Source organism: Schistosoma mansoni, chromosome 1 (genome assembly GCF_000237925.1).
Source record: "Schistosoma mansoni strain Puerto Rico chromosome 1, complete genome".
Lineage (NCBI taxonomy): Eukaryota > Metazoa > Platyhelminthes > Trematoda > Strigeidida > Schistosomatidae > Schistosoma > Schistosoma mansoni.
Window position 1 is genome coordinate 12883750 of NC_031495.1, and position 12106 is coordinate 12895855.

General features: G+C 31.3%; 1 protein-coding gene across 1 annotated transcript in view; it reads right to left on the minus strand.

Annotated features, from left to right (window-relative positions):
- The window catches only part of Smp_159740, a gene marked incomplete at both ends in the record, with an annotated part of 70179 nt that overhangs the window by 34595 nt on the left and 23478 nt on the right, over positions 1-12106 (minus strand). The window contains one exon of the mRNA XM_018793300.1: positions 2996-3153. Within this exon, the coding sequence (XP_018647826.1) occupies positions 2996-3153 (158 nt within the window). The remainder of the gene's footprint in view (positions 1-2995; positions 3154-12106) is intronic.

Sequence of the window (12106 nt, forward strand, 5' to 3'; positions counted from 1 at the left end):
TCGTTGGGTGCCAGCTCAGTGGTCTATCGGTTAAGGGCTCTGGCTCAAGACTGGTAGGTCCTGGGTTCGAATCTCGCGAACGCGGGTTCGTGGATGCGCACTGCTGAGAAGTCCCATAATAGGACGAAACGGCCGTCCAGTGCTTCCAGGTTTTCGATGGTGGTCTAGCTTCAATTGACTCATGCTTTCAACTATGAAAGACAGTATTCTCAAATTCTTCAAAAGCGTATGATATACGTTAGTATCTTAGAACTAATGAATAACTGCAAATCCACGTTAGTAACGTATAAAACGTTTTTAGGTTAGAACCTATCGGGGATCCTGTACATGTTACATGGATAAACGGCGAGACTATAATTTATGGACGACCTTTGAGCGAATCTTAAGTGACCTTGAGAAATGTTAGCCAATCAGTAAACAGTCAGCATAGAGTAAAAATTTATTATACAAAACCAAAAAATTAAAGTGGATACACCTCTTTTATATGGTCCAAAAACTTCTCAAGGTTAGAAAAAGGTTCAAAGGTTCCAAAATCGTAATGCATAACGTAGAGGAACTCATCTATACGGCTCCATAATAGTTGGTCTCTGGAGCCATGATAAGGTCACAAAAACCCTCTCAGCCTCGACCACATAGTTTCATCATTGTTTGTGTGTATTCCGGTTGTGTAAGTTTATCATTTTTATTGTGGATATGTCCCCACAACACTCATAACACTGAACAGCCGAAGCTTCAGTAACATCTGCGATTATTGCAGCCAATGTTACTGGTGCTTTTACTATACAGTTACAATTATTATAATATGCCTTAGTCTCAATCTGGATCGAGCGATGAAGGTTCCTATTCTAGCAAACATCTTCCTTCAACATACATTATATCGAAGGACAACATCACGGTAGTCTGCACAAAGTCTACAAGTCACTTAATACTCGTAATTATAAATACAGGAACTTCTTAGTAGTTTCATTTGTTGTAGCCGCTTAACTGTCAAGTCTTCTCTAAAATTCTCTGTAAACCGATCGTACATGAGCATCAGGCACTGAAATTGGCTCCGTGACCTTGAAATCCCTCAAACGCTTTTGATTGGCTCGTCCATAAATTATAGTCTCGCCCTCCTACTATATAGAAAGCAGAAAAAAAACTAATAACAAGCCTCAAATAGTATGAGAATAGCTGTCTAACACCATACAATTTTCCGTAGTTTATTAGTCTTTAAAATCTCAATTCAAATGGACCATAGCTTTCACATTTTTAAGAGTAATTCATCACATAATTGTTGTGATTGAAGATTGAAGATTTAGGAAATAGCATTAACTAAAATTATATAAATTTTATGTAGCTTTCAACCTTTCCGACATACAACAAAGGGCTATATAAATCCATTTTAATTTTTTTAATGTTATATATAGATATATAGTTAGTTAGTTAACCAGTATCTGGATATTCGCCCCAGTTTGAATTAATATTTTACGAACTTAATTCAAGCAATGATTTATTAACATACTTATTATACATGGAAATGAATATTCTGATCAAATATATATATTCTGAACAAATAAACTTATCGTAGTAAGCAAAGATGGATAGTGGCTAGCAGTGGAATCCAGGACGCGCGTTTCGTCCTATTTGGGACTCGTCCATCTTTGCTTACCATGCTTGTGAATTTAGGCTATATCGAGGCAATATATACAGTATGCACATATGCTAATTAGAGATTGACCAGTTGCAGTCCTGAAACATCAATGGGAAGATTCAAACAAACAATACTAAGTGAGTATAAACTTATCATACATTTTTTGCGATGAACTGAACTCAGATTCAGAAAATTTTGAAAATAAGAAACCATTGGGCTATTATTGGAGATGTAAATTACTAAATACCTCTAGTTTTTTGGATTGAGTGGATTTATGAGTGCACATTGTTGGGAAGGTTCATATTAGAAGGAAATAACTAACCAATCTTCTCTGGTTTCTAGCAGCTGAAGTCAGTTCATCACAAAAAAATATCTCAAAATTAAGCTCATCACCAAAACAGATCAAAAATTGAAGTTATATTCATACTTATTACTTTATCATTGTTCTAGAATTAGAGATTAGATGATTGACTGATCAAAGTGTTCCCATACATATCTATCGAATTCACTATACTGTTTTTTGTTTACAATACAGATAAATTACTATTAAAGTTCTATCACTCAATACCTGAAGTTTTCAAGACTAAATTGTTATATGTTGTGATACACATTAAAGTTAATAAATACGAGGAATATAGACAGTGAAAAATTATTTATAATTTACACATGAATTAATATTCCATAAAGTCAATCAATCAATTAATTACAATCGCTGAATAATTCCCATTTTAACAGTATCCTGAGGAATTGTTTTATCTGCATGCTCAACATATTACTGGTATATTTTGTTTCTACTCATTTAGGCCTGGAATTAAGTTTCATGTTTTTATTCTCACCTACTAGTTGCTACTATTAATCTAAGAAAGAACTTCGATGGAAATAACATCGAAATGTTGAAATAAATAAAGAGATGATGATTTGGTAAGTAAGAGACCTTCTATTACCAGAGGAAGTTATGAATGTGATATAACAAATCTGTTTAGATCATAACAACAATGGTGTTGGAAATATCTAACAAAATAGCAGACTTGAAACGAAAGTAACCGTATTGATAATATCAAATGTCATTGTGATAATCTGTTTAAAAAGTTATCGAAGAAATGATTATTCGTTAAAACTATAATTTATTAACAAAAGGTTTAGATGGTAGTTTTGTCAAAGTTCTGTCATTAAGTAACAGAACCAATTAATAGGCGAAAATAAAGATAAGAAACTGTATTTTGGATTCAATTGGTTAGGAATAAAATATACCAGTAATATTGTGAACATGTAAATAAAACAAAATTCAGGATACGGTTTAACTGTAAACAAACAAACAATAATAATGAATATATATATGAATGTCGACAACATTTCACTTACCAGAAAATGTAATCAACCCTTTACCTTCAATAGGTGTCCATCTAAGATAGTTATTTGAAATATTAGGTGATTCTAAGCATAAAAATAGAATAAATGCAGTCACATATCCAATTGTCTGTCCAACAACATTACATGTAGATGCCCAACCTAGATTTTTTCTACAAAGAAAATTATAAAAAAATTACATGGGATCATCAATAGGAATGTTATATATTCAATATTCAGAGATCTAATATATTACTTGAAAATAATAAATAACCATTAACTTTTAAATTATTGAGTCCATAATCTATAACTTGACTTTTTAATATCATCAAAACCGAACGTTAATTTATCTCGTTTGTAAAGGTAATAATCTGCTTGATGATGTTAAAGACTGCAATTGATCAAACTCGTTTAGGTATATGGACATTCTTAGCTGATTACCATGATTACTGAATCATTAATAATAAATTTCATTATGACATAGTAATGATGATGAATAAAACAAATGATTAATAATTTAATAGTTGAATTAATGGGCCAATTGAAGCTAGACCACCATGGAAAGCCGAGAAACACAGGAAGGGACACTGAATGTCCGTTGGCCGGATACCATCAGCAACAGCCTAATGTGGGAGAGAACAAACCAATTTTCAGCTGAAGAGGAAATTAAGAAAAGACTCTGGAGGTGGATAGGACATACATTGAGGAAATCAGCGAGCTGTATCACAAGGAAAGTGTTAACTTGAAATCTTGAAAGGAAACGGAAAAGTACAAGGCAAAAGAGTACACTGAGTCGAGAATTGGAAACAGACATGAAAAAGATGAATAGCAACGGTAAACAACTGGACAGGATTGCCCAGGACAGAGTTTGATGAAGAATGCTGGTGACCGCCCTATGCTTTCCCACGAGGAGTAACAGGAGGAGGTAAGTAAGTAACACTTAAAATGAGGACATAACCTACAGAATTCAGTCAACAACTTTAATATAACAATCAGATTTCTATATATAAGAGTATTTTTGGACAAGTTGAAAGCAGAAATGATTAACAAGAAAAACCCTACCACAATTTTTATTTTACAGATAAACACCTATGAATGAATAGCATATGTCACACAAAACATTGATAAATGAAGTTATAAAGAGTATGAAGTAATTTCATACTAAATTGATTATTCATATCTAGAACCTCTAGAACGAATTTACAAAGAATGTATGATCTAATCAGGAAGACATTTTCGAAAATTCCCCATCAAACTTTACAATTGCATATTGAAATTATTTATTGAGAATATTTGAATTATTATGGTAAATTGATTAAAATTGCTTCATATCTATCTTCCTTCCTGTACTATATCCTCATATACAACCTACCACCACTAAATTAACTACTTCTATGAATTCGGTGTTCATCTTGTTGTGCTAACGAGGTATGGCAACTTGGACCGATGCATATATGTGCCTGGTCCTATGTTGTAGCTGATTGAATGATTATGGTTGACTAGATCGGAGTATACATATTGATGTGTGGGCGAGAATGATAATGATTGGTTGTTTTGCTAAGTCAGACATGTAGACTGTTATAACAAGAAACTCTAGCGTTATAACAAGTATCCTACCTTTATAACACATATATATATGACAGAATAATAATAATAATAACATAGTCATGAAAATGCTTTTATAACCATAAGATATTTGTCTGTATGTATAGAGTGAATAAAATGCTTCGTATGGATAGTAAACTGAATCAAACTTAATAAACATTGTAAATAATCTAAAGAAGTATGAATTTAAGGTTGAGATTAATAATAATAATAATATACAAAAAGAAACAGTAGGGGTGTACATAAAAATAGTATGTACACTTGTCCAATATTATTGGTATAGAGATGAATTGGTAATGTAATACAGTAATAATCAATGGTCATTTGAGGGAAAGTGATCCAAAATTAGTTTCTGAATTCATAAGTTTAATCTGAAAATTTTAGTGATTATTAACTTAACTACTCGCTAAATGAATGGTGAAGAAAACAGCTTGATAGTTTCATTGGTACTTGGTATATGATGGGAAATATTGAGAGTTCATCAATTTCCTTCTCTGTATTTATTAAACAAGATAATATCATACATTTAATATATATATTTTTGAATATTTTTACTTAACCCTTTTAAACTTCTTTAAAGAAAGTCTTAGTAAATTTGATGGATTCAATAAGTGATTTCATTTTATAGATTGAACTACTTAACACATTTTGCATAAAATGTAAACAAACTACAAAAATGACAGAGCTAACAAAGTTAATTGTCATAACAGAAAATTTGGAAAACAGTGATAAGAATATCATTTTAATGTTTATGCACAAAACTAATCCTTGTCCATTGACTATTAGTATTTAACAAAATGACTCTTTTATAAGCTTAATTATTGCTGTAAATATGTACATATTTAACCCGAAACCGTGAGACTAATATGATTAAAACATCTTTTTCAAAAACATTTCATGAATCAATTGAAGCTAGACCACCAAGGAAAACCTGGAAACATTGGACGACCGTTTCGTCCTACTATGGAACTCCTCAGCAGTGCGTGTCCACGATATCCTCTCGCGCGATTCCAATCCAGGACCTATCAGTCTCGCGCGTGAGCGCTTACCTTCTAGACCAGTGAGCCGGCACCCAACGGTGTTTATGTCTAACTTCAACTAATCTACGAAATTGAGCGACACATCTACCATTGTCTTCAGTGAGTTACTATCTCACAACAGACCCGGTCGAACTTCACTGCTTCTCACTAGAACTCTAGGAAATACCTCATGGAGCCAGTCACTAGTGAGCATACATTGATTATTATCAGAAGGGCTTTTGTGGATATTATAGTAATTTTAATAGTTGGGATTATGAATCAATTGAAGCTAGACCACCATAGAAAACCTGGAAGCAATGGACGACCATTTCGTCCTATTGTGGGACTCATCAGCAGGAGGATTTTTCAATGTAAAAATAACCACACTTGTCAACATTTATTTTCTGATATTTGTATACTATCTCAGTTATTTCCATTATAGGCATCAGTCTAATAAAAACAAACTCAAAAATAGTCTGTTTTTTTCTGCTTACTGTAGACGCCAAATATGGTCAAAATTATTTAAAAGGGAAGACTTATTCTCCTATTCTTTTGTAAATTCTATGCTTCATTAAAAGTTAATATGATATAAGTTGTCCTATATATATTTAAGATTATTACATTGATAATAGTAAAAAAACAATAATCATAACTATGGAATCATTCAATATTCAATTGTATAATGTTTTAAGCTACCAAATAACCAGTATTTATTGATCAATCTTATCATTATAAAAGAATGAACAACATTCTTTTTTTGTAAATAATGTCTTTCTTCCTAGAATCATATCTGCTACATTAATAGAGTGAGATAGGAAAGAAGTTGGAATTGAATAACTAAGACAAAATTGAAATAAGCAAGATAGTATGCATATAGGTAGTAGAATAAAATAAATAGACAGTGGATATAAACTTAATTTCCTGTTTTAACTATATTATGTTATTAAACCAATCAGGATCAAGATATTTGACAAGTAAAGCAAGTTAGTGTTCACTTTGCCTATAGTTTTATAAAGGATATACTTATTGAAAGTTTAAATCACTTAGGATCGATAATGAAAAATTTTCTGATTCATCTTGAAGTGAAAATGATATGATGTGAACATGGAAGCACTTTGAACGGTTACTCGTGGTAAAAATTCGGTTTAAGAGATACTTTGTATAATGTTCGTTTCCTTCTTCTTCTTCTTCTTCTTCTTCTGAATTGAACTTTCAACTCAATAATGTCATCACTGAGGTATAGAATAATAGGCACTCCTTTCACATATACACCCCTTACAAAGCTGAGAAATTGAATTTACATGTCTCTCATATCGTTGTTCAGTGACAAAAATTTTTGGGTAGTTTGAAAATAAGTATTTTGAACGTTATCCTGCTTCATTTTTAATTTTTTATGATTCACCAAAGAACCTGGACATATATTGATCTCAATTTGAATGAATAAATTTTCATTGAGAAAAACATAAACCCTAAAAAAAATCATTAACTACATTAAAGTAACGTATGTATTTAGTCTCCATTATTTTTGGCGACAGATTTTTTATTTCAATGGCTCGTGTACTCATAAACTGAAAAAGGGGTTGAAAATTTGGAGTTTTTTTTGGCGTCGCTTAAATTCGGCAGCATATTACAGTTTTACCAACTCAAATAGCTACAGGTTGTTTACATAATAGTATCAAAAATCATAAATAATATATACGTCATGCGAATGCAGTCTATAAATTTTGGAGAACTATTTAATAAGTATTGTAAGCAAAGATGGATAGTGGTTAGCAGTGAAATCCAGGACGCGCGTTTCGTCCTATTTGGGACTCGTCGGCTGGATGTACCTGCAGTTGCAGTCCTAAACATCAATAGGAAGATTCAAACAAACAATACTAAATGAATTTATGTAATTAGTATTTATCTAAGATCTTGTTTATAACATTGTATTCAAGATAACTGTTAGGTTGTTATTCCTGGAAAAAAAATATATAAACAAACTATAACATTCAATGAAATAGACAGATCCTTAGCTAAGAAAAAACGTTTCATATAATCATGCCTGCATTAGATTTCTCTACAGTTTGAAGATAAGTACATTATCAAAGGAACTAAAGCTGGAAAATACTTTACTAAATAGAGTATTAAAAGTTCATTTAATCTTATTTCAGACTCATTAGTGACATTCCATCAAAGATTCTTGTGATAAGAAATATATTAGTCTATTAAATTAGAGTTATCTAATAAGAATGTAAGTTTATCAGATTGCCAAATTAACCAATAATTAACGACCTGATAGTAGCTCATTGAAGAAACTTGATATCGTTGGCAGCAACTTAGTTGATTTAAGTGTAATTGACAGACTAAATTGACTTTTTCCAATTACCCTTAGCATGTAGTCACATCTTAAGGGGGAGTAATTATCTAGTCTAGTTATTAGTTATATCTTCTGGTTATAAACTTTTGGATGTGTAATATTTCGATTATATATTCAGATATTAAGTTATCAATTAACTGATGCTAAGTACCATACAGTCCAATTTACATAAGTCTAACTGTTACTCTGACTGTAAATAAATCATATGGAAATTATTGTATTCATATATCATTTTGATATGTTTATGTTTATACTTATGTCTTCCAATTCATAGCTTCCAGTTGTAAGTATCAAAATATATACAGCTGATACAAGAAGACCGACTTTTCTAAACTACTTAAATCATAACTTTAAGATTTTTAACAGATCAGAACTACAGTCAAATGACTATAAAATCAAAGCGTTAATAAATAGAACCATCTCAGATTGTTAAATCGTTAATCAATGACTTCAAACTTAACAAGTCAGGTTCAGTAACAAACTATGATTCTACAAATATTAGTAAATATTACGTTCAGTCATACAACCATTTAAAGTAGAGAATATTGTAATTTATAGAGACCATAATAACTAAAAACTTAAAATTTGGCATTTTGGAAAAATTAATAGTGCACTTTCAATTGCCTTAATTACAAAGAAAGATCAATGTGAATGGAAAAGTAATAATAATAATAATAATAATAATATATACACTAAGCAAAGATGGATAGTGGCTAGCAGTGGAATCCAGGATGCGCGTTTCGTCCTACTTGGGACTCGTCAGCTGGATGTACCTGCATCTCAGAGTTGATGTTCACTCTGGGGCTCGAATCCAGTACCTTTCCATAACATAAATAATTTAATTTAAAAAAGTTGGAATAGTATTGAATAAAGTAATATTTCTAATCAACTAAAGCATAGTGATTAGGATATAAAAAAATAATAAATTAGGGAGTAATCAATGAAACAGAGTGACCTTTATCATATATATCCGTAAAGAAACTATTCATTTTACTGTAATCAATAAATGTTCATGTAATTATCAATTCAATCACTCTAGTGGAGCAAATTACATCGACATGTGTTCTGAGAGTTTACAATTTTTAAATTCATGAACAGCCTACAAAATGGCTAAGTAGTACAATAATCAAAACAATAAAAAAAATCCAATACTTTACTCATTTATTGCAAAAGGAATATATTACTAGCATAAATCAATTGTTTTTGATGGAGTTTTGTTCTCTGAGCTGGATGGTTTGGTCGTGAAGTTTTCATCGTCCTTCTGAACGATATCATCAGCAAAAACTTTGGGTAGAAGTCGTTCAGAAGACCAAACCATCCAGCTCAGAGAACAAAACTCCATCAAAATCACCCACCTGAGCTACAAATCTTCTCTCCCATCTCATAAATCAATTGTCATCAGAAGTTTATCGTGTTACTAATTACCTGTTTAAATCTATCACACTCAAAATCTTTCAAACAATAGAATGAATCGCTATTCGGATTAACTAACCGCTTCTTTTTCTTTGGCCAACCTAGAGGTTCAATAAGTTAATAGTCATTTTAATTATAATGGCTGGAAATAGTTTAAGCATTAGGTAAATAATACTCATTATTATAGAAAATTTGTGTTTTACAATAAATGAAAAAAAACTTTTACTGACATTTCGCTAAGTAATTTTGACAGCTCTATTAAAGTAACAGTAAACCAGAATATTTTTTTAAAAATCGCAGCTTATATATGATAACTCGATTAGAGTTCTTCTGTATGAAGCAATTCTGTTGTCGAGTAAAATAATTGACAAAGATAGTAGATAGGTGTAGACAGAAGCTGGATAACTGTATGAGTTATGAAAACAGCATATGTGTCAAGAAATTTTTTATGACATGTGTGTTGGAAATGCTAGTTATTGATAAGTTAGTGTAGCAATTAAATCAAATTTTATCCTAAAACCCCCTATTCCTATTCAAACAATTTGAATTCTATTCTGTGCAAAGTGGCGTCTAGTATGAGATATTCTTCATGATTTTGAAGATTATTCTAAATGAACTCTATATCACTAGTATAGGACATTTGTGTAGATTGTTGAGTTTCAACAGTTCAACTTACTAACTGATCTTAGCGAAACTACTACTAGTAATCCAGGAGTAGAGATTGGCAATTTTGTTCTAGTATGGAATTCTTATTGAAAGGCCGTGACCAGTGGAGTTCATTCATGTAGGATGCGAGACAGTATATGAAGATTGTGCGATATCATGAATTGACTGGATTTAAATATTAACACCACGAGATAGTTTCGAATTTAAGAGTGCGCGAGAAAAAGCTACTCCGTTTTGTTTTTTCATTCATTCAGAAATACAAATTTCTAACACTAAAGAATCTTAATTATGGGATGACCCAACTTGACAAATTTACAGATGGGCAACAATTGAAATCCTAGAAACACTAAACTCTCGTCTTGTTCTAGTATAGGACTCCTAGATAATGAATAAGCACGACCTCGAAATCGAAAATCGAACCCAACATCATTGGTCTTGAACGAGAATTTAGATCAATTCACGATATCAATAAAAACTCCAAGTTCACTTACTAATATATATATATATATATATATATATATAGAGAGAGAGAGAGAGAGAGAATAAGTGGGTAAAGGAGTGAAGGAGATTAAAATGCCTTGAACTTTGATCACGGCAAACCTTCTACTTACATGACTCTAATTCAAGTAGTTAACAAAGTGACTATAAAAAACTAGATATGGTTATTAGTCAATTCATTCTATGCGGTTTAGGATGAGGGTGATAATAATAGTGGTAACGGCCAGAGCCTCCAACAATATAAAGTCAATAAATATACCATAAATTTAATACTGTAAACTAATTCAGATAAATAAATAGTTAGAGGGGGATAAAAAGAGGTTTGGACATTTTCGTCATGAATCTGCTAAATTTTACATTTTAATCGAAAGTGTACTACTGAAATATCATAAGTAAACTAGATGAAAATATATTCAAAAAAATAAATGTTGACCCTCGTTGATAGTATTTATCGGAATTCAGGTTATAAATTCACTTCATTTAATGGTAATCCTATGGAGCCAATCTGGTTTGAAAGTAAGCCGTTAATTCCTTGATGAAACTTAATAAGGACAGGGCTAAATTCCTAATTGATGGGAGTGAAAGCATGGGTTATTAGATTCGTAGGTGTTTATTCTTTAAAATCAGGTCTTCAGTCCCTATTGGCTTTCAGTATTTCTCTAACTGATTTCACTTTCGATGATGATCATCTTCAAACTATTTGATATTTATTCTTGTGGAATATTGTGGAATTTAGTGAATGTTATTGATATCACGGCCCAACCTAAGATAAACATCTGTTGAAAATCTGGAGGCACTGGATATCTGTTCCCTTTTTGTAACAGACTCCTCAACAGTGCATGTCTTCGATGTCACTGAAGGGGATCGAACTCAGGAAACTCGGTTTAGAGCAAGAGTCCCTAACGTCTAGACCACTGAGACGATAAATAATGATGTATGTACTACCAAATAAATAAACACTGTTAGATTTCTCTATATTGACCCAATGATATCTCGCTTATCTATATAGCAGAACATTATTAATTTGGGCTATCACACACACATCTATAGAGTATATACACATGGCATGAAATGTACTTCTTTTTCTACCATTCTAATTAATATATCATAATAAAGAAAGATTTAATTCCATCAAACTATCAGTCTATCAACAAAAAAACCAGTATAATTTAAAAGTTTCTAAAATATTTAAGACTTTAATGTATACTATAATTCATATTATTGTATTCCATGATTTGAATAGTTACAACAACATGTTAATTATAATAATAAGATCAGATTTTAAATAAGCTCCTTTCAATGAAATCAACCAAGTAAAAGAATTTAACATTGTTTTCATTAAATTTTTCATATAAAATACAATCTTAAATTTTGATGAAGTTTTATTCTCTGAGCTGGATGGTTTGATCGTGGAGCTTTCATCGTCCTTCTGAACGACATCATCAGGAAAAACTTCGGGTCCAATTACAATATAGTTCACACAGTAATAATGATAATAAATTCCAAATAATCAGAAGGGGTTTTGTGATGATTTCAGTATTTTTAATAGTTGAAATCATGAGTCAA